Source organism: Argentina anserina, chromosome 7 (genome assembly GCF_933775445.1).
Source record: "Argentina anserina chromosome 7, drPotAnse1.1, whole genome shotgun sequence".
Classification (NCBI taxonomy): Eukaryota; Viridiplantae; Streptophyta; class Magnoliopsida; order Rosales; family Rosaceae; genus Argentina; species Argentina anserina.
Genome location: NC_065878.1, coordinates 18,579,718 through 18,603,270, shown reverse-complemented (window position 1 = coordinate 18,603,270; position 23,553 = coordinate 18,579,718). Strand labels below are relative to the sequence as shown.

General features: G+C 36.6%; 3 protein-coding genes and 2 pseudogenes across 3 annotated transcripts; 2 read left to right on the top strand and 3 right to left on the bottom strand.

Moving 5' to 3' along the window:
- Positions 1-1,295: 1,295 nt before the first annotated feature.
- LOC126803720 (uncharacterized) lies at positions 1,296-1,944 on the top strand (annotated as a pseudogene).
- Positions 1,945-4,237: 2,293 nt separating this feature from the next.
- On the bottom strand, positions 4,238-5,371 carry LOC126803719 (F-box protein At4g00893-like). Its single transcript, XM_050531471.1, has one exon. It carries the CDS (start codon positions 5,369-5,371, stop codon positions 4,238-4,240), a length of 1,134 nt encoding a protein of 377 aa, XP_050387428.1.
- A 4,182-nt stretch (positions 5,372-9,553) lies between these two features.
- LOC126802394 (receptor-like protein kinase THESEUS 1) lies at positions 9,554-12,073 on the bottom strand (annotated as a pseudogene).
- Positions 12,074-13,805: 1,732 nt separating this feature from the next.
- Positions 13,806-16,212, top strand: LOC126802393 (F-box protein At2g39490). The gene is made up of 3 exons (XM_050530014.1): positions 13,806-15,018; positions 15,137-15,295; positions 15,420-16,212. Exons 1-3 carry the CDS (start codon positions 14,188-14,190, stop codon positions 15,564-15,566), a joined length of 1,137 nt encoding a protein of 378 aa, XP_050385971.1. The 5' UTR covers positions 13,806-14,187; the 3' UTR covers positions 15,567-16,212.
- A 5,268-nt stretch (positions 16,213-21,480) lies between these two features.
- Positions 21,481-22,601, bottom strand: LOC126802414 (aquaporin TIP1-3). Its single transcript, XM_050530039.1, has 3 exons — positions 22,469-22,601; positions 21,996-22,246; positions 21,481-21,855 (listed from the first exon to the last, which is right to left on the bottom strand). The coding sequence occupies exons 1-3, from the start codon at positions 22,599-22,601 to the stop codon at positions 21,481-21,483; spliced, it is 759 nt and encodes a 252-aa protein (XP_050385996.1).
- Positions 22,602-23,553: the final 952 nt, after the last annotated feature.

The window sequence follows — 23,553 nt, the reverse complement described above, 5'->3', positions numbered from 1 at the left end:
CAACATTATAAAACATGTGTTTCACTTGCATTTGTTGGAAATCTTGTTTAGAAACATACTCTAGGTGATGGAAGCACTTGTCAATGCTTCTTGGGAAAGTAATTGGATTGACCAAGGAAAAAGATGAGAACCGGTACTAGGAATTTTAATAACAAACAACGAAAACTGAAGCATTGTCATAGGAACACATGGATAAGGGATTAGATAGGTCCAATATATCAAAACGTTATGACTATGATGTTACTCTATTCTTCTTGCATTTTGTTATTACCAGGGGAAGTGTCTGTCCAGTTCTAGCATGCGCAACCAATGACTACATTTACCTTAATTGTTGCCTTCGCGTTTTTAATTGTTTGTTCACACTATTTCTTTCAAATTTTAGGCAACAGCCTTCTCGGGGGGTTTGTTTAAGTAGAAAAAGTTGTTGGTTTCTTATAGATCTTGACACAGTCTTAATTCTCTCCGTTATCTTTGATTTTCTGGGCAAGTTGTATTATGAAACTGGAATTCAAACAAGAATTACAAGATAATCTTGCAACTTTGTGCAAGTCAATTGCTTAATTACATCAGAAGCTCAGCTATTCAACTTCATGACCTCATTTTGGGGTATTTCATAATACACCCATTTTTTGAAAGCTTTTTTTTTTAAAAAAAACTCATCTAGTTTTTTCTTTATTATACACTAAATTATTATCATTCTCTTAAATTTAAATTACAAAATGTCACTATTAAAAGCTGATTAGTCAATCAACAAATTATGCTTTCATTCATCTATAATTAAGAGCATAATTTGTTGATTGACTAATCAGTTTTTAATGATGACATCTTGTAATTTAAATTTAAGAGAATAGTAATAATTCAATTTATAATGAAGAAAAAACTAGATGGGTTCTTTTTAAAGAGCTTTCAAAAATTGGGTGTATTATGAAATACTCCAAATTGAAAAAACATTTGAGTGTGGGTTTAATTTCAAAAGGGAGCTCTAATATTGGGTTTATCTCTAATTTTCTCTTCTCAAGTCTATAACTATGCATATCAGTATTGTCTTCTTCATTATAAAAATCAGAAATCTTACTATCTATCTAATAGATTATGCTAGTCAAGATCGTAGAACAAGTCCTACTTTGAATGTATCGGATAGTTGGGAGTTAGTGTGAAGCTCAGTAGCTATAAAACCAATGCAGAAGAACTAGCCAAATGTCACAGGTATCATCTTAATGTTTCAACTTTCCAATACTAGTATACTCAGTCATTCTAGATTTCTTGGTTTCTACCTTGTTTAAGTTAATAGGATAATGAGGGAGCAAAAGAGAGATAATATGTTTGGTAGATTACCAAATGAGATCATTTGCCATATCATTTTTTTTCTTCCTTCAGAATCTGCATTAGAAAGTAGTTTAATTTCAAGTAGGTGGAGAGGTCTATGGAAGAACATGAAGCCATAGATGAAGTTCCTGATGCAGTTTCTAAGTTCCTATCCCATTTTGATAAATTCAATCCCTTAAGGCATCTGAGAAGGCTAGAATTACACTTCGGTGAAGGTAAAGATATTCTCTTAGCAAGCACTGCACCAAACAATAAACTTCATCTGGATTTTTCTACAGGGAAGAAGGAGGAGTACCCTCTAAGGCAGTTTGATTTACAGTTACAGCTCAAATATAACCAAAATGTCCAAAGCCTTGTAGCTCACCATCAACCTTGTTCTTCTACTTTCTATGTCAAAACTCTACATCAAAAGCAGTAACCAATTTTACCAATGAGGCACTTTCTTCTATGTTTTCGAGTTTCCAGTTTCTTGAAAATTTGAATATCATTGAATGTGATGGTTTACAAAGTTTGCATATTGAGTCCAGTCCAAAGCTACTCAGCTTAACCATCTTAGACTGTCAGCACCTGGAGTCTCTCCACCTCATAACCTCTAAGCTTCAATCCTTTCATTATTGAGGTTTCCTCCCTTTAATTTGGCATTTTAATCTGGTAGATGCCATGCTTGATTTCAAACTAGGCCCCAGCGAGACCGATTTCTGCAGTAGCGACTTTGATTCATTGTTTTTAACCATTAAAAATGCTCGGGTTCTTACACTACGCAGATGGACTTTTCAGGTTTGTTCTAGTAGCTTTTGCATGAACTTCCTAGTTCTAGCTTCGAATTCTGAGTACATTTACATCATTTATATTGTTTAAATTAGAGTACAATACTTGAGTTCTAATCCTTTTGCAGACACTGATCTGGCCATCGATTTCGCCTCTAAAACAAAATTCTGTGTGCACCCCACGCGCCGCCACGTGCGGCGGCGTGAACAGTATTTCTGAAAAGGGTAATTTTGTAATTTATTTTTACGTACGGTAAATGTAAAAAGGTGATTTACGTACGGTAAATGTAAATGTAAATTACTTTTAGTAAATGTAAAAAGTAATTTTGGAAGGGTAATTCGGTAATTATTATTTACTGAGACAGTTCGTACATATGAATAATATTTATACGTACAGAAATACGTAAATAGTATGTACTCGTACAGAGATACATATTGGATGTGTATTTATACATTGATACATAAATAGTAAATACGTGAACATTAAAAGTGAATAGTACTTAGTGAACAGTAAATTCGTAAAACCGAAAATTGCTGAACAGTAACCGATTATTACTGTTACGGCATTTAAAGGTTTACGAAACGTTTCTAAATTCTTTTCTTATCTTTTCAAGGTGATCGATAAATCAAGGAAAAGAATTATCTTCGGAAATTGTGGAATTACGCTCGAGTCGATAAGGTGAGTAAAATCTCACATATTTACGAATCTACCATTGCGGTGAATTCAAGATTTTTGCAAGAGTTTTAAATATTGACATACGACATGTATATGATGGAATATATATATTTGTATAAATGGTAAATACGTACTTATATATATAGTTTGCTATATTATATACTGTTATGAATTCATTGGAATTGGTCATTTCGATGACGAGAATTATATGACGAGCATGTGAATTAATTTGTGCAATATGAGGTGTAATTATCGTACGTGATTTTAATGTGTTGTTAAACGTTTTGTCTTCGGACGTGTTTATGAATTATGACATGTATATGATATAATGGATTATATATATATATTGTATAAATGGTAAATAAGTACATATATATATATATATAGTTTGCTATATAATATACTGTTCTGATTTTATCGTGATGATGTCATTTCGATGACAAGATATTATCGAGCATGTGACTTTGATTTGTACAATTTGATATGAGATTATTGTACGTGAATTTTAACATGGAGATTGTTAAAATGTTGATTTGTCTTCGGACTTGATTTTGTACAATATGATGTGAGATTATTGTACGTGTTTGGCAAGTCGGAACCTAGGCCTTGGCCGGGCGAAAGTTACGATACAGTTAGAGTTCTAGTCTGTCTGCCGGAGTACTGCATGTGAGGTAACGGGTGGTTATCGGCTCATGAGTACTCATATTGTTTTGGATGTTGGGTAGCGGGTGGTTACCCAATATCGGCGGTGTACTACGTGAGGGGTAACGGATGTGTACCAGCGTTCATTAGTATTATAAATGTTTTTGGGTAACCGGAAGGGTTACCCGATTTCTCATTAGCACTTTCATTTCATATATTTTTGGGACAACCAGATGGGCCGTCCATTGACTCATGAGGGCATTTATATTTGTTGATTGTGATTTTTCGTATATATTGATATGCGAATTATATTTTCATTTTACTCATACGAGCTATAAGCTTACCGGGTTTGTGTTTACAATCCCGGTGCACCAATTCGATGATGTAGAGGATAATTATGCAGGTCTTGATTAGTGGAGATTGAGTGACGACTCCGGAGACTCGAAGTCGTTCGTATCCTATTTGTGGTGAGGTTTCTAGCGTGGATTTGTGTGTGAGAATTGGTGTGGATTTATTTGTGAGTTTTGTGAGAGATTGTGAGGATTAATACATTCCCATCTTATGTAATGTTGAATTATAAATTTAGGTTGTAATAATTGGTTTTCTGAGTTGTATTGAGAACTCAGTAATGATCCGCTGTGCATTTTAAATGATTTTGATTTCATTGAAATTGGTTAGTGTTTAACGACTTTGAAAATTTTGAGTTTTAAAGCTTGAAATTTTAGGGTCGTTACAGAACTATCGAACAAAAAAATGTAATCTTACAAAGATAACTAGCAGGATGAGGGAAACATAACTTTTACTAGAACATGAAGAATACATTAGTTTAGAAACTCGGTTGGATCCATGAATGTGACGTTAGGTTCTTTCCTTTGTAATGAAAATTAAGCAATGTTTCCAAGTGATTCTCTATTTTCCCTTCATCCATATAGTAAATACCCATGTCGATGTGATCTCTTGTAGATACGTGACTCCGATTTAGGAAATAAATACAATTGGCCTTGCATACAGAATTATCTAAAGGCTCAATCGAGAATGAAGAATAGTTTGCACCCACAAATAAGGTTGTATTCCCCAAATTCTTTACCTCTGATTTTGCCCATGATTTACCATCATCAAATGGCACTTCGAACACCCTCCAAGCAATAGTTGTATCATAGTCTTCATCAAATAAGGAGAGAACCAATAACAGGGTCCCTGTGGCTGATTCCACTAAATATGCTTTATTAAGATGAATCTCAGGGCCTAAGAGTATTTCCAAAGGAACCTCTGCAACAAGCCTCAGATGGGTATTATTAGGATCTTCCATCTCACAAACAAAAAGCTTACCACGAAAGTCCAGTGCATAGAACTGTCCCTTGTAATAAACGGCATCCAATAATACTACCAGCTCCAGTAAAGGAACATTCCATCTGCCATTGTTGTAACCAGGCCTGTAATATGCCAAACAATGTGATGACATAAGCAGGACCTCATAATTCGATGTCCAAGAAGGGTTCGATGACAATACAAGCTTTCTGACATTACCTTCCCAGTATCTGCTGGAAATAAGGGGTAGCTCAATATGGGCATGAGTTAATGGATTAAAAAGATGGGGGTTGGAACAATCCCAGGATATAGTCAACAACCATCCCAAAGAAGAAAAGCAAATCTTGCTTTTAGTTTCTGGTAAATCAAGCTGGTAAATATGACCTTTTGTCAGGCTGTAAATATTGCGGATGGGATCATTGTACTCCTTTGGAGGGAGGAGGATGGGAACTTTGTGCTGTAATCTCAGAGCTGCATTAGAGTTTTCCTTGATCGCTTCTGATCTCCATGATTTGCAAACTCCTCCAAAAGCAAAGAAATCCTTCATGGAAACTATCTGCTCCGCGAAGCAGCTATTAAAATCTTGATGAAGGCCCGACCAGTCAGTCACGACGTTCTTCTTACTTTGGCAATTACGTATCGTTGCTCCCATGGAGATTGATTTCTTGTACGTTTCAAATAAATGAGATTATTCTGTGTATTTGATGAATGCCGAATGCAATCTAGTGAGTGCCTTATATAGGCTCTATCCAGTAGGAATCCCATTTCGCTTAGAACTAGGAAACCTCCCTTTCAAAATATATAAAAAAAATTAAGAAACCTAAATTTACTGGAACTAGAAATCCTTACTGAAATGGGAAAATGAAATAAACCGTCAGTCTGTTGTTATAAATTATATTTCCTTGATTCAAACTGATTACAATATACATCATATCTATGATTCGGGGAAATAAATTTGTCACTCACCCCTACCATGACAATCTCATGCCAAACTCACAAATAAATGTCAAATGTCTTTTATAATAATTATGGTTTTATATTTATTGAGAAAAATGACACTTTGACATTTATCTGTGAGGTGGACATGGTAGGGATGAATGTCAAATTTGTTTCCGTGATTCTGAGCCTATTACAGAATGAAATATACAGTAATAAAAGCTATAAATATGGAGATTCATATCAGTGAATCAATCACACAATTTGTGGTAATATCAGTGGAGAAAATCATGCTCAAGGATTGAGCTGAGATGAAGGAGAGCTAATCTCGCCAATAGTTGTTATGCGTGTAGATATCTTCTTTAACAAACTACTAGTTTTCTATATTTTTTTGGATATGCTTGGAAATATTTGATGCTTTTTGATATCTGATAAGTTGCTGATCTAGGCAGACGCAGCCATTTCAAGTTGAAGCTTTTAGACCTGAAGACAGCCTACTTTTATGTGAACTGACTGATTTACAACTTCTGCCTAGCCTTCCTTTGTTATGAAGTCATTACGCCCTTAGCTCAAGTTGTTGTTAGAAAACAATCTTCTCAACTAAACTTGGCTCAGAATTGATGGAGGAAACCAACAATTCTAGAGTGTATATGTCACGATCCCGAAATTTCGATTTATAAAATTTGAAATCGAAGTCATGAAAAACTCTAAAACAATCTCAAATATATTGAAATTATCTTATAGTCACAGTGTATCGAAACTGAGTTCAAAGTACAACTCAATCGATTTGATTATTACAAAACATAGTTTATAATTCAAGCATTATAACAAATGGAAATAAAACATCCTCTCAATCCTCCAATAATCCGTACTTGCAGAACTATCCCCTTCACCATCGAATAGGTGCACCGGGATTGTATCTACAAACCCGGTAAACCCGGTAAGCTTTACAACTCGTATGAGTAAACCAGTAATATAACGCACATCGCATACTAAAGAAAATACAAATGAAATTTAAAAATAAATGTACTCGTAAAACTTTGGACAACCCATCTGGTTATCCAATAACATCTGAAAATATAAGTACTTATGACACATTGGGCAACCCATCTGTTTACCCAATTACATTTAAAATATGGGTACTCATGAGATCTAGGTACTCATCTATTACCACTCATGCAGTACGCTGACCGATAATGGGCAACCCATCTGTTACCAAATATCACTCAAAAATATGGGTACTCATGAGACCCAGGCAACCCATCTATTACCCCTCATGCAGTACACTGACAGACAGACTAGAGCTCTAACTGAATCGTAAACGACATCCGGCCAAGGCTCGGTTCCGACCACTGCCAATACGTCCGAATACCAGAAAACGTTTTAAAGACTCAATGTTAAAACCGCGTACAATATAACAATCAACACATGTTTATTGTATTACAATCAAACAACTCTCGCCCAATAATAAAAATATAGTTGCCCCAAGATAAATTCATTTGGAAATAAGAACGTAACAGTATATAATATAACAACTCATATATATATATCGTATTTACCATTTTATACACATACACAACCCACTATATTTTATACATGTCATAGTTCGATCTTTTTAAGAAAACGTAAATATGAGTCACCATCAAGGGTAGACTCGTCATAGTGAGATTTACTCACCTTATTGCATGAGTGTAATTCCCACGACACCGAGAGTAATTCCCTCACTCGTTTTGTCGGTCACCTAATTGCATAATAAAGTGGTTAGAAACGACACGTAAAACCTCAGATGCTGAATCAGTATATTGTTTATTATTCAACAAATTATAATTTTTACGTAATTACTGTTCATATAGTACTATTCACCAGATCATTGTTCAAGTAATTACTATTCAGAAATTACTTTTACAAGTTACCGCTTAGAAATTTACTTTTAAAAAGTACTGTTCAGAAGTTACTTTTATGAAATTATTGTTCACGCACCGCTGCATGTGGCGGTGTGTGGGGCTCACGCGCCACCCTCCGGAAACCGCGCGTGACCTCACACGCAGCCCCTAAAACGTACAACTCCACTTCCTACGCCGTCCTAGCTGGATGACCTAGTCCCTACTGCCCTCACCTCCTCCCACGCGCCGCCATGTATATTTATGTTTTTGTGTGTCACGTACTATTTCCTCATGTTTGTCATGTTAGCTTCTTACTTTTAAGGAACTTTTGCAGCTGTAATCTCATCACTCAAAGTTTTTTTCTGAAAACATGGCTGATGACAATCCTTCTAATGGAGATGCAGTCACTGAACAAGAAATTGCAGTTACAAGGTTTTGCCAAGGAACAAAATGCCAACCCAACGATCGATCTTGCCTCCAGATAGAACAATGACCTCAAAGACCAATCAAGCATCAACAGAAACCCAACTGCTTATCAGATTATCAACCAACACCTAATTCTATCTAACAACACCTGAACTTCCATGATCAAATTTAAAGTTGATAACAGAAGAAAAGAAAATACCTCTCGATTTCCTTGTTAGTGTCATCAACAGTTGAGCTTCTTCTTTGGCGTCTTTAGCCTCCTTCACACCCCCATTTTGCTAATTTGCTCCAAACTCTAAACCCAAAATCCCCTCATCTCTTCCTCTTCTTTTTCTCAACCCCAAACCTCTCCGACGCAGTTTCCTTCTTCAAATGACAAACTCATAGTCATGAGTTACGTTTTCAACCCAGAAAACGATATCCTATAAGCAGCGATTAATATATGTTATTATTGTTACTATTTTGCCTTTAACCCAGAGGCCCCGTTGACTTATTCATTTTCTATTTCAGTAATTAAGGAGATATCTAGTTCAATATCCACTTTCCTATCTGGTTTAGGTTTCCTATTCAATAGAATTTTTTTTAAAAGCATTGTAGACTATCTAAATAGGAGCCTATATAAGGCAGTCACTAGATTGCATTAGGCACAACAAACATGTGAGATTAGTGAATAGGAGAAACGGGTAACGATTAGTGATTATCAAAAAAAGAACGTAGCTCATAAGAGCTGGTCGGGCATTCATGAGGATTTGATTATATATGTATTATATACATATAGATTTTCTCGGATAAAGAGGTCCACACTAATGATTTTGGTGCGGATTTCTATTTTTCACTGGTTTTTGATCGAATTTTCTCATCCACTATCTAGTATATAAATAATATTATGTAAATCATCTTTACATAATTTCAACCAATTTGGTAATCATTACAGTCCTCAAAATTAAAAAACAAATTTGACAAACTAAATTTTATCAAACATGAACCGTTCATGTTTTTAACAGGAATATACAATTTTGAAGGCTTTAACGATCACCAAATTGGCTGAAATTTTGCATAAATAACCAACACAATATTATATAGATACTAGACAGTGAAAATAAGAAAATTTAATCGAAAAATTGTATAAAAATAGAAATCTGCACCAAAACTATTGGTGTGGACCTACACAGCCAAGAAGATATATATATATATATATATATATATATACAGTCCCTATCCAGAGTGAAGTTCTAATTTTGAAACACTTTTTGGTCAAATTTTTTCAGCATAAGCGATTCAATATTTAGGTATGCTATTGAAGATCATCTCTACAAAATTTCATCTAATTCGGACATCGTTAAGGTATTGAAATTAGATTAAATCAATGAATGAATTAAAACTGTTCAACGTGAACCGTTCGTGTAAATCTCAATTTTGAAAGCTCAAATCATTATCAAATTAGATGAAACTTTATAGAGATGATCTTGAATAACATATCTAAATATTGAATCTCTTATGGTGAAAAAATTTGACCGAAAAGTGTGCTAAAATTGGAACTTCACTCTGAAATTTCAGAGTGAAGCTTCATTCTGGATAGGGACTATATATATATATTGCTTGCACTCTCTATTCTCACGGCTCAATTCTCAAGATAACTCTTGCACTATCCGACTCTGAAATCTTAACAATGTATTCTGCTTCCTTGGGCACCCATTGAATGCTTAACTATAGATGGGATGGACTATTACACCTTCGACTATGGACTCCTCTTCCAACTTCGCTACCGCTTCTTTTGCAAATTGCAACCATGGCCATTGAAAATGATATGACCTTTGCCACGTGACCAAGTCTACCTGACATTTGACAATATAGCATGTAAGACTGGTAAATATATATGTACTTCACCTCCAAATGAAATCACAGCTGGAGAAATATGATCATTCCTTCTGCTAGAAATCATAAGATCTATTCAATGTTGCTGATTTGCATCAGTTGCATCACTTGCACATGCTCTATAACTGGGTAGAAAAAAAATACCACAACCAGCATTGAATGCTACCACAGCGTACATGTTTCTAACTGCATCCTTGAGGACCAGAGATGCTTTCCTGTGCCTCTCCTCTGAAATTATTTGCACTAGTTGTAGCTTAAGCAGTGAATTGTATAGAAGCCTCGTGTGGTTGAAGAGCATACTCCAAATTCTACAATACATCTCCCATTATTGGTCTCTCAACCCCATATTCAAGCAAACACTTCTCTGCTGTCTCACCAAATTTTCTCAGTGATCAAAGATTGACATGCACTACAAGATTTCGATCCCATAATCTTCTCCAGTCTTCCTTTCTTTGAAGGTTCATGGGCCATTCAGCTATATCAACCTGTTCTCTCGGGAGTGAAGGGTTTATAGCAGGCCTAGCACATAATACCTATAATAAATCTACTCCAAATGAGTATACATCTGATTTCTCAGTAAGTATCTGGATCAAGATAACCAAAGTTCTCCTTCACTGCAGTACTTACATGTGTTTGATCCAAAGTAGGCCTAACTTTGACAATGCGAAATCAGCCATTTTTGCAGTCAGATTCTCATCAAGAAGTAAGTTGGTTCATTTGACATCACGGTGAATTATTGTCTTTGCTGCTCCTGTGTGAAGGTAGTGCAACCCTTTTGCAGCTCCTATGCAAATTTGAAGCCTTTGTTTCCATGTCAATGGAGGAAAATCTGAGCCATACAAATGTTTTTCAAGAGGACCGCCAGCCATGAACTCGTAAACAAGAATCGTCTTTTTAAGTTCCTTACAGTAGCCTATAAGAAAAACCAAATGTCTGTGCCTCATCTTTGACAGCATTTCAATTTATGTCCGATATTCTGTGAGTCCTTGTTGAGAACATGGATTTCCATGGTTTACTGCAACTACACTCCCATTTTCTATCACTCCTCTATGCACCATTCCAAAGCCACCAACCCCCAAAACCAATTTCTTGTCAAAGTTATTTGTTGCCTCAATGATATCTGAGAAAATGGGTGATGTGGGAGGTGATGTGGGAGCAGAGCTATCAATCGAAGTTTTAGAATCAGAAAGTCCCATATGGGTAGGAAGTGGTAGCCACGTTGAACTTGAGTTGTGAGTACTTTTCTTCTTTGGATGGCTTTGACGCAGATACAAATTAAAAAGCAGCTGACAAAATCACAAAGACGACAAATCCTGATGAAGAAGAACATATCGCCAGCAGCATCCACTTATTCTTGCCTACAGATGATTTCAAACCTGTAGACTACTCCCCTGGAAGATTCTCATCAAGGCTGTCTCTAGAATTGCTCATTTTCATAATCTCCAAACCATTCAAGATTGCATTGGATGAGCCGATTAGAGGTCTGCTAGCAAGGGAGGACCAATTTGAACCAAAATCCGGTCTGACCCATTGACACATTCGTCACGATGTCTATAAAACAAGCTGCTGACAATGCCATTGTCCTGCTAGAGATATCAAAAGTGTCTAGAGCAGATAGTTGATTGATTTACACATTGAACAGCAAATGATGTAGAGATGCACTTACAATGTCACAGAAATGCATCCTAATAGGATAGCTGAAGCCAATTTCAACTTTAAATGCCCAGGATATGTTATATTTCTGATCCAAACTTTTTGTTGTATTTATCTTTTAACAGGATTTATTCATAGAAAATGAATAATGCTAACATTGTACTGAGCCATTCATTTATAGTTATCCAAATTATTTTGGAGGTTCCACAATTGATTCTGCCATGCTAGGAAATTTATCATTTTATTACGGAACTAGTGGAATCACTAAAACCCATCTAAATTATGTTTATCCTTTTGTGGTTTTGGATTATGTTTCCATGTCTTATGACTCCTATACCTAATTTCTATACTTTTCAAGCAGTTTAAGCCAGCTACTCTAAAGCCTATCTGTCACTTTGGCAGTCAGCAGATGTTGCTACTCATGTTTTAAGCTATCATTCAATCTAACTACTCAACACAATGATCAAAATCAAAGACCATAACAAAAAACAGAGAAAAGAAAATACCTTTCAGATTCCTTATCAGTCTCATTGACACTTTGCTCTTCCCTCAAAATCTCAAAACAGACCCTCACAACCTCAAAGCCCTTCTCCTCCTCACTCTTAACCTCCTCCTTCTTCTTCCACTTAGGCTTCTTCTTCTTCGGCTTCTTACCCTCCTCCTTCACACCCACACCATTTCCCTCTGAACTCAAATCTTCACTCTTCTCTTCCTCGTCTTCTCCTTCCCCCAACTCTCATCCCTAATCTCCAACTCCCCATTTCCCTCTTCTTCTCCATTTTCCTTCTTCAAACTCCCATTTCCCTCCAACCCCAAAGCTTCAGTCTTTTCCGCTCGCCGCCGGACCACGCAAAGCGGCGAGCTTTCTCCGTTTAGCTCGCTTCGAAAATCCGGGCTTCGGGGTCGCCGAGCACAGAAGCGCCCGCAGCGATTGGGGCTGCTGCGGATTCGGGTCAGGGTTTGCAGACCCGTCATTGCTTGACGGGTCGGACTTGACGATTTCGAATGTCAGTAACGAATCGGATATCTTCTCCCAGAGCTGCTGCTTCAGATTTCGGTTCGATAAGACCATCTCGGCTGGGTTTATGGGTTGATGGGTTTCAATGAAAGTTGGGAAGGAATGAGAAGGAAGAGAGGAGCCGCCAATGGCTTTTTAAAGCTCTGTTAAACCCTGGAAAGGTTTTAGAGGTAGTAGACGAGAGATACGACGCGTCGTATCGTGTGCTCTCTCTCTCTAGTGCAGTATTAAAAAATGGATAATGGCTGAGGCCCAATTTAGCTTGTTTTGGACTAGTAATTGACGGTAAATTATGGACAACTCCTTGGAGCTCCACCAAAAGATTGGGTTGCAGTCCGATAGGAATCGGCTCGACTCGAAATTGAGCATGAGAATTCCATACCTAGACTCGTACAAACTCGATTAAATTGGTACGAACTCGATTACTTTCTAGTGGTTAAATTGCCATCAAATTTGACATTTTCTTTATGAACGAATTGATAATAGGTAGAAATTTCGCCGTTGTGATTACCACATAAACGATTCCGTAGGTGACATAACATTTTCCGCTTGAAAAAAGGAATGCTTTTTTTTTGAAGGAAAAATGAATGCTTTTTTGTTGTGAAAAAAAAAATAACTTGACATAATGAAACATGTTTTCACTTGCATTTGTTGGAATCTTTTTTAGAAACATACTCTAGGTGATGGAAGAACTTATCTATGCTTTTTGGGAAAGTAATTGGATTGACCAAGAAAAAAGATGAGAGAAAGTACTAGGAATTTTAATAACAAAAAAAATGAAGAAACTGAAGCATTGTCATAGGAACACGTAGATAAGGGCTATATTAAAAAGTGATGACACTAGGCACCATATTATGGTCATACATATGATTTGCTATACTTCAATTTTGAGAAGTTTTATGACCATGACGTTACTCTATTCTTCTTGCATTTTGTTATTACCAGGTGCAGTGTCTTATGTGTCTCTCCAGTTCTAGCTACCAAGCGTAACCAATGACTACATTTACCTTAATTGTTGCCTTTGCGTTTTTAATTGTTTGTTCACACGATTTCTTGCAAATTTTAGGTAACAGCTTTCTTGGGGGTTTTTTTATGAAAAAGTTGTTGGTTTCTTATAGATCTTGACACAATCTTACTCTCTCCGTTATCTTTGAATTTCTGGTAAGTTGTATTATGAAACTAGAATTCAAACAAGAATGACAAGATAATCTTGTAACTCTGAGCAAGTCAATTGCTTAATTACATCAGAAGCTCAGCTATTCAACTTCATGGCCTCATTTTTAGAGATCAATAGTCAATCTCTCACTCTCAATCTTCATAATTTTAATTTTTCTAAGCCTCAACCACATTACTCGTTTATAAGTCTACAACACTATGTAGACCAGAACTGTCTGGAGTGTCTCCTTCATTATAGAAGTCAGAAATCCAAGTATCTAGCTATCTAATAGATTAAGCTAGTCAAGACCGTAGAACAAGTCTTGCTTTGAATTTATAAGATAGTTGGGAGTTAGTATGAAGCTCAGTAGCTATAAAACCAATGCAGAAGAACTAACCAAATGTCACAGGCTACATGTATACTTCTTTTTTATTATCTTAATGTTTCAATTTCTAGTAGTAGTACATTCAGTCATTCGAGATTTCTAGGCTTCTGCCTTGTTTAAGTAATTATTTAGGATTATGAGGGATGAAAAGAGAGATGACTTGTTTGGTAGATTACCAAATGAGATCATTTGCCATATCATTTCTTTTCTTTCATTAGAATCTGCATTAGAAACTAGTTATATTTCAAGTAGGTGGAGAGGTCTATGGAACACATCTTTAGTTCAACATGTAGCCATAGATGAAGTTCCTGATGCAATTTCTAAGTTCCTATCCCATATTGATAAACTCAATCCCTTAAGGCATCCGAGAAGGCTAGAATTACACTTCGGTGAAGGTAGTGATATTCTCATAGCAAGCACTGCACAAAACAATAAACTTCATCTGGATTTTTCTACAGGGAAGAAGGAGGAGTACCCTCTAAGGCAGTTTGATTTACAGTTGCAGCTCAAATATAACCAAAATGTCCAAAGCCTTGTAGCTCACCATCAACCTTGTTCTTCTACTTTCTATGTCAAAACTCTACATATAAAAGCAGTAACCAATGTTGCCAATGAGGTACTTTCTTCTATGTTTTCGAGTTTCCAGTTTCTTGAAAATTTGAAGATCATTGAATGTGATGGTTTACAAAGTGTGCATATTGAGTCCAGTCCAAAGCTACTCAGCTTAACCATCTTAGACTGTCAGCACCTGGAGTCTCTCCACCTCAGAACCTCTAAGCTTCAATCCTTTCATTATCGAGGATTCCTCCCTCTAATTTGGCCAGAACATCATTTCAACCTGGTAGATGCCATGCTTGATTTCAAACTAGGCCCCAGCAATACCGGTTTCCGCAGTAGCGACTTTGATCCATTGTTGTTAACCATTAAAAATGCACGGGTCCTTACACTACGCAGATGGACTTTTCAGGTTTGTTCTAGTAGCTTTTGCATGAACTTCCTAGTTCTAGCTTCGAATTCTGAGTACATTTACATCATTTATATTGTTTAAATTAGAGTACAATACTTGAGTTCTAATCCTTTTGCAGACACTGATCTGGCCATTGATTGCGTCTCTAAAACAAAATTTTGTGTTCTATAAACTGGAAGAGTTATGGTGGATTGACAATGAGGAGGAAAGTTATAACACAGATGCATTAATCTCCTTTCTGAAACTGTCTCCTGTTTTGGAAAGACTCTTTGTAACTGTAAGTTTCTTATTTGCACTGTTGATATTTCTCCAACACTGCTGCAAAGTAAAAAATAATAATAATAATAATAATAATAAGTTTTTCATTGTGTGGTTTTTGGTACATTTTCAACGATGTGCAGAATGATCCTGAAAGCTACTGCATAACAAGCTCAACTCCAACCTCGAAGATAGTTAAAAGCCACACAACATTGGGTTGTCTCAAAGTGATTAAGATGGTAGAGCTTGTCAATGACTTGAGTACACAACAAGCTCACATCCAATCATAGTTGGTATTATCTTCTCAAAAAATAAAATCATAGTTGGTATTAAATTATTCGTTTTCATATGATTTTGGTGAATTTGTAAATATATAATCAAGTCAAATGTCAAGTTATAGTGACAAGTTATTTCAGATTTACAACATATATAGTCGGTGTTATTGCTCTGGTAGGTAGACTAGCTTTCGTATATCAATGTTGAGTATAATAATTTGTTCACGTTTATATATCATTCAAGTTACTCTTTCGGATTAGTTGATCTTTAAGATCCCATGTGGATTAGAAGAAGGAAAAAAAAAAGTGCAAGATCCTATCACCCGGCCCTATGGATGATTTGTTTCTTCTTCCGTCACGTTATGGATGTTCCATTTTCTCTCCTCATTTTATGGATCCTAAAAAAGAAGAAAAAGTAGAGTGATACTGAAGATCCTAACTATATATATAAAAAAAAAGACTATTGATCGAGGTTTGTTTCTCCAGAGACTAAGGAACTTTGTGTCCCAATAACTGAGAAATTTTTGTATGTTACCGTAGTACCACGTAACAATATCTAGTTGTACTTATTACTTATTATATTTCAACACGTGTGTAATAATCCCATTTTTTCTCCCCCTCTCTCCGCACCCGCGCCTTTAGAGGCGAAAGTTTCCTTCCGACCCGACTTTTCTAGCTGACTCCGGCGGTTTCAGGCGACCGGGCCAACCCAGATAGCTTCGTCTCCTCCTTGCGCGCCTCCCTGTGGTGGTGAATCGTGGAGTAGCAAGCCGGTTTCCACGCATCGAATCCTGGAAGTCGACCCGGAAATCAGTCGGTGAACCGGTTGTGTTTTTCAATTTTCCGGCGATCTCCAGCGAGTTTAGGCTTCACCAGCGGTCCCAACGTCGTCAACAACCCCTTAAAAGGTTTTGAGCTTGTAATGACCCGATTTTTCGGGATCAATTTATTTGATTTTGTAGAAATTGATGAACTTTGTAAGATTATTAAAACGCATTTGTTTCATTTTGCGACGTTGTAAAATCAAAGACAAAAATGTTATCGGAACTTTTAATTAGAAAAACGTTACGTTTCCGCGACGCGAGAATCGACTTTTACTCTGTCGCTTGTTTGTGAAAACCTCCTTCACAAAAGTTGTAGAGCTCGTCAATACGAGTTCGTGGACACGTCACGCGTTCTAATCGGACGTCGTACAAAAACGTTATTAACGACAGAATTTAGTTTCCGATTTTGGAAATGAGTATAAAAGGAAATTTTTAGGAGTAGGGTTTCCATTTTCGGAAACCCTTTCTCTCTCCTCGCCCCGCCTCCCTCTTCTCTCTCTCTCCCTCAGAAATTTTTCGCCGGCGATCTCGCGAACCACGCCGTCGTGGCCCTCACCGCCGGCCCCAGTAGCTTCACACGGTCTTCCGCAGTCGACCCCGAGCTCGACACGCCGTCCCACGCCGCATCGGAGCTCAACCAGCAACTCCAAGAATCGGCAGAAACTGCCTCCGTCCAGGGTGCTCCTCCAGCGATTCTTCGGTGCATCCAAGGCACGAATTAGGTAAGGGTTTGCTTGATTTGTTAGTTGTTGTGCTTGGTTGTCGATTTGGTGGTGTTTTGGTGGAGGATCGAAGGAGGAGGAGCAGAGAGGATATCGTCGCATTAGGTGGCACGTGAGGGGACGTGAGGTAGCCTAGAGGCGGTCTGAGACTGTAGGAGGGTAGACCGGCGGCGCGTGAATAGTGATTTTGAAACAGTAATTTGTAAAAATTATTTTTACGTACGGTGAATGTAAAAAGTGATTTACATACAGTAAATGTAAATTTATTTTACATACGGTAAATATAAATGTAATTACGTACAGTAATTATAAAAGTAATTTCTGAAGGGCAAATCAGTAATTATTATTTACTGAGTCAGTATATACGATTGAATAGTGCATGGACCTACAGAAATACGTAAATACTATGTACTCGTACAAAAATACGTAAATAGTATGTACTCGTACAGAAATACGTAATTACTATGTATTTGTACATTAATATGTGAATAGTGACTACGTGAACAGTACATTCATAAAAACAAGAAATTGCTGAACATTAAAATATTTTTACTGTTTTGGTATTTAAGGTTTTACGTAACGATCATAAATTCACTTCTTATCTATTCTAGGTGATCGATACTTCAAGTAAATGATTCACATTCGGAATCGTGAAAATTACGCTCAAGATTATAAGGTGAGTAAAATCTTACAGTGACGAATCTACCTTTGCGGAGATTCAGGAATATGCTAAATTTTAAAGAATGAAATATGGTATGTATATGATATAGTGGATTATGTATGTGTATAAATGGTAAAATAGGTACATATATATGGTTTGCTATATTATATATTATCGTAATTTCCTCTGCGAATAAGTTCATTTTGGTGTTGAGATTTATTTAATGAGCATGTTAATTCGATTTGTACAATATCATGTGATGATTGTTGGTACGTGGTTTTAACATTGATTTTGTTAAAACGTTTTATGTCTTCGGACGTGTTTTCTGTCTTCGAACGTGTGTTATGTCTTCGGACGTGTTTTTCTATCTTTGGACGTGTGTTATGTCTTCGGACGTGTTTTCTGTCTTTGGACCAGTCTTCGGACGTGTTGGCATGTCGGAACCTAGCCTTGACCGGTGAAAGTTACGATACAGTTAGAGCTCTAGTATGTCTGCCGAGGTACTGCATAAGAGGTAACATATGGGTTATTGGCTTATGAGTACCCATATTTTTTATATTGGGTAGCAAGTGGATGTCCAATGTCGGCGGCGTACTACATGAGGGGTAACAGAGGTGTACCAGCGCTCATGAGTACCCGTATTATAAATGCATTTGGGTAAACAGAGGGGTTGCCCAATTTCTCATGACCACATATATTTTCATATTACTAGACAACCAGATGGGTCGTCTAATGACTCATAAGTGTATTTATGATTGATGTTTTGTGGATTTTCGTATATATTTTTATGCGAGTCATATTGTTGTTTTACTCATACGAGCTGCAAAGCTTACCGGGTTTGTGTTTACAATCCCGGTGCACTTATTCGATGGTGTAGGGGATAATTCCGCAGGTGTGGATTAGTGAAAATCGACGGACAACTCTGAAGACTTGAAGTTGTTTTATTCTATCTTGTGGTGAGGATTTGAGAGGATTTTTACATTTCCATTTGATATAATCTTGACTTATAAATTTGGTTTGTAATAATCGATTTGACTGAGTTGTATTTTGAACTCAGTAATGATCCGCTGTGACATTAAAATGATTTCGATTTATTGAGACTGTTTTAGAGTTTTTCATGACTTCAAAATTTGAGTTTCATACTCGAAATTTTGGGGTCGTGACATAACTAAATCGAAAGGTAAGAACTCGAACCAAGAAATTTCAATTCTAGGGTTCTTGATTTGGGATTTTTTAGAAATTCCAAAATTGGAGATTTTTAAGCTTTGATTTAGACTTTGTTGTGAACTAGAAAGTTGTTAAGAATGTCATTTAGATTGTGGTGGTGGAATTTGGTGGTCATTGGTGGCGGTCGGTGAACAGTGTCGCCGCATGAACAATATTCATAAATAGTACTGTGAACAGTGTTCATGAATGGTTACAGTTCCCAGTGTTCATGAACAATTACGATGCACAGGGTTCGTGAACATTAATTGTGAACAGTATTCTGTGAAATAATAAAATATGAACAGTGTTTTATGAACAACATTTAGCTATACTGAAATCGTCACCTGATATTTTACGTATCGTTTTCTAAGCATTTTATCATGTTATTAGGTGACCAACGAAACGAGTTAGGAAATTGTTTTCGGTGTCGTGGAAGTTGCACGTGGGAATTAAGATGAGTAAATATCATAATGATCATCATGATCGAAGTAGTATTATAATTATTGAATTTAGTTTGAGTTGTCACCATAATCGTTGCATCACTAGTTTATAAAAATTATTTTAAAAATATGTTTTTCTTTAAATTACGTGAACTTAATCGTCTAAGGTTCATGGGTAAGTGAAATGCTATTTTAATAAATAATTTTAAAAATGTTTTAGTGATTATGTACTATGGTAAATGTGAGTAAATCTCACTATGACGAGTCTACCATTGGCGGTGACTCATATTTACGTTTTCTTAAAAAGATCGAACTATGACATGTATATAATATAGTGGGTTGTGTATGTGTATAAATGGTAAATACGATACATATATATGAGTTGCTATATTATATACTGTTACGTTCTTATTTTCAAATGAATTATACTGTGACAACTATATTTATTTTATTTGAGCAAGAGTCGCTTGTTGTAGTACAATAACATGGGTGTATTGTTATTGTACGTGGTTTTAACATTGAGTTTTGTTAAAACGTTTTCTGTCTTCGGACGTATTTTATGTCTTTGGACGTGTTTTAATAGTCTTCGAACCTGTCTTCGAACGTGTTGGAAGTATCAGAACCAAGCCTTAGCCGAGTAACAGTTACGATTCAGTTAGGTAACAGATAGGTTACCTGCTTATGAGTACCCATATTTTTGGATATTAGGTAACATATGGGTTGCCCAGTGTCTAACGGCGTACTGCATGAGGGGTAACAGATGAGTACCTATGTCTCATGAGTACCCGTATTATAAATGTATTTTGGGTAACCAGATGGGTTGCCCAATGTCTCATGAGCACTCATATTTTCAGATATTATTAGACATCCAGATGGGTCGTCCTGTGACTCATGAGTGCATTTATAATTAAATATTTTCAGTATTTTCTCTTGTATACTATGTGTATTATACTGTTGGTTTACTCATACGAGCTCCAAAGTTTACCGGGTTTGTATTTACAATCCTGGTGCACATATTCGATGGTGTAGGAGATAGTTCTGCATGTGTGGATTAACAGAATTAGAGGATTTTCTCTAAAAATTGTCAAAGATTTATTTATGCTGTTCGTGGTGAGGATTGAGTGAATTTTACATTTCCATTGGTTGTGTATTACTCAAGTCAACTGAGTCATGATGTGAACTCAGTTTCGATACACTGTTATGATAAGATGATTTCAATATATTTGCGATTGTTTTAGAGTTTTCATGGCTTCGAATTCGAATTTTTATCAATCGAATTTCGGGGTTGTGACAACGTGGATTTATTATACTAAAATTATAATTTAACATATTTTTATTATTTATGAAATGATCTTCATGGGTATTAATGATTTTAAATTAAGATTTTGGGTTTAGAGTTTAAAGTTTAGGATATAGGGTTTAGGATTTAGGATTTAGTATTTATAATTTAGGATTTAGGGTTTTAGAAAGAAATCTAAACTAGTATTTGACAAAATAGCTGAAATATAATTTTTCTGATTAAATCTTGCATGTCAAATTGTAATTGAAATGGTAGACCACTAAACATTAACATGTGGGGCTACGGTAGCACTGAAAAATTTCTCCCTATAACTCATATTAGAGCACAAGATGAAACTTTTTTTCTGAATCTAAGACTCAAAAGTACGTAAAACAAGTAAGAATTAAGTAGAATTTCATGTGTGTAGCCAAAGTTCCTCCTATCAGCCAAAAACAATTGGAGCAGTATGCTCACAGGGCTCTGTGGATGCCATTATATCTGTCTTGCTTATTTGATATTAATGGGTTGTTAAATGTAAAGTTTCTGATCATATGTAATATATATATTCACCTTTTGCTAGCATTCACAATTTACTCATATTTTGATTGAAGAACACTAAAATGATGCCAGTTCAACCATAACTGAAATGATTAACAAGGCAAATTCCCCTGATTTCACAAGAAAACCAACTAGCGCTCTGCTCCCCTCTTAAAAACCGAAATATAAAGAGACTGATCGAGAAACACATCCAAACACCTACAACAAACGTTTCTAACATCAACGAAACAACTGCTTTCCTAGAAGTCATGGTGGGGAAGTGGTTCATGAGCTCCATCACCAATAAACATGTTGTCATAGACAAGAGCAGCTATTGCGGCACCAATCATCGGGCCTGCCCAGTAAACCCAATGGTGATTCCATGACCAACTCACCACAGCAGGCCCGAATGACACGGCCGGGTTCATGGATGCACCATCAAAAGCACCACCAGCCAAAATGTTGGCACCCACTATCAGACCAATAGCAATAGGTGCAACAATGCCTACATTCCCTTTCTTCGGATCCACTGTTGTGGCATAAACTGTGTAGACCAAGCCGAAGGTCATCACAATCTCAAACACCAACGCATTCCATATAGAAACACCGGAAGATAAAGAAAATGCTGTTGTTTCCTGTAAAAAAAAAAAAGGTCCCAATATTGACATGCATATCCAAAAATTAAGATACATGTGTTCGTTTAGCTGAATAGTACTCTCATAACATAATAAGCCAATATGTGTTACGCTTTGGAGATCAAACACATGTTCCTTACCAATCCTCCAGTGGCAAACTTGAGCAAAACGCAAGCAACAACCGATCCCAGAAGTTGCGCAATCCAATACAAAATGGCCCTCAACAGTGTTATGTTACCACCAAGGAATGCACCAAATGTGACAGCAGGGTTTACATGTCCCCCAGAAATGTTTGCACCAACTGAGACCGCCACGAATAGAGCAAACGCGTGCGACAATGATGCAGCTATCAGACCAGACGGTGTAGCTGATCCATTATCTGTAAGCTTACCTGCCAAATTTCCTCTCCATTAGATCAGGAAACAAAAAAACGCATATCCCGCACTTAAATTCAAGAACCGAAATGGCCGGCGAAATGTACGACACAGTGATACCGGAGTACAAATAAAAGAGCTAGTATTCTAAACCCCTGTGATAAAAAATGTTGATGTTATAATGAAAATATAACAGTGAAGACAGTAAAAAGTAGATATATGTATAGTTGGGTTCTTACTGTAGGCCATGCCAGACCCTTCCCCGGCAAATACAAAAATAAGCATAGAGAAAAACTCAGCAAAGGCAGCCCTAATTGCATCAGGGTGGCTAGCCTCTCCTGGTGTCCCAATCGCAATTCTAGAGATCGCCATTTTCTCCTTTCTTCAACCTCAACACCTTCAAAGTACTCAAATTAAGCCTTTGTATATTAATCTGACACTGTTCTGCTCACTCACTTGTCTTGGCTTAGTTCGTCTATATATAACACTGAAACAACGGCCAAGGAACCGGTACACTCGTTTACAGTTAAACGCTGTATAATTCAGTGGGACACATTTGCCACATGTCGGTCTACGGTGGGGCTACGGTTGTCCTGGAACGGCGGCGTGTACGGTTGCGATGCGATTAAGTAGCCGTTGAATCGGAAATAAAGGACGAAATTGTTTGTGATATGATCTGCCAATACTCATTTTACCAAACTCTTAATTAGTTCTTTGTTACTATTGGATGCGTCCAGTTCTAGAGAGACACTAGGTTTATTTCAACTAAAATAAATAAGTTTTCCGGCCATCATAGCTGATATTGGGTTTTGGTTCATTTTTCCCGATGGGATATATGATATTGTAACTTGGTTAAGATCTACTTACTGATCTAGTTGCATAAAGCACCATTCGACATTCACAAATCGCAACTGCTATCTGATTATCCCTGTTTTCAATTAATGTACCATAGATACATGGCACACAATACCAATCTAGATTAAAGATGCTTGCCTGTGCAATGGCAGAAATAGTAAGAACAGTGTCAAAATGAAAAACATTAAACATTATACTGCCGTTCAGTTATAGCTATCGAAACTATCTGTCAAAAGGATTCACTGACTTATAGGCATATCTATTACAGAACTGAAAGCTTCAATGGAACCGAGTGCAATCACTAGTTAAGAAGCCATTAAAAATCTGTCACACCTGTTATATGCAAAAACAAACAATATCTTTTGGAAATATTCCCCTAATTATAAGGTACTTGTTCCGGGGGAATTATTATTATAATTTTGTGTGTGTCATAGCTTAATAGGTTTTCTGTTAGGATATTGACTAACAT

Bases quoted from the DNA above. Each gene is read 5' to 3' on its own strand.
- LOC126803719 (XM_050531471.1), bottom strand. From the start codon at position 5,371: ATGGGAGCAACGATACGTAATTGCCAAAGTAAGAAGAACGTCGTGACT.
- LOC126802393 (XM_050530014.1), top strand. From the start codon at position 14,188: ATGAGGGATGAAAAGAGAGATGACTTGTTTGGTAGATTACCAAATGAG. The intron at 15,019-15,136 runs GTTTGTTCTAGT...ATCCTTTTGCAG, and splicing joins TACGCAGATGGACTTTTCAG to ACACTGATCTGGCCATTGAT. The intron at 15,296-15,419 runs GTAAGTTTCTTA...AACGATGTGCAG, and splicing joins TGGAAAGACTCTTTGTAACT to AATGATCCTGAAAGCTACTG.
- LOC126802414 (XM_050530039.1), bottom strand. From the start codon at position 22,601: ATGGCGATCTCTAGAATTGCGATTGGGACACCAGGAGAGGCTAGCCAC. The intron at 22,247-22,468 runs GTAAGAACCCAA...GAAATTTGGCAG, and splicing joins AGGGTCTGGCATGGCCTACA to GTAAGCTTACAGATAATGGA. The intron at 21,856-21,995 runs GTAAGGAACATG...TTTTTTTTACAG, and splicing joins AGTTTGCCACTGGAGGATTG to GAAACAACAGCATTTTCTTT.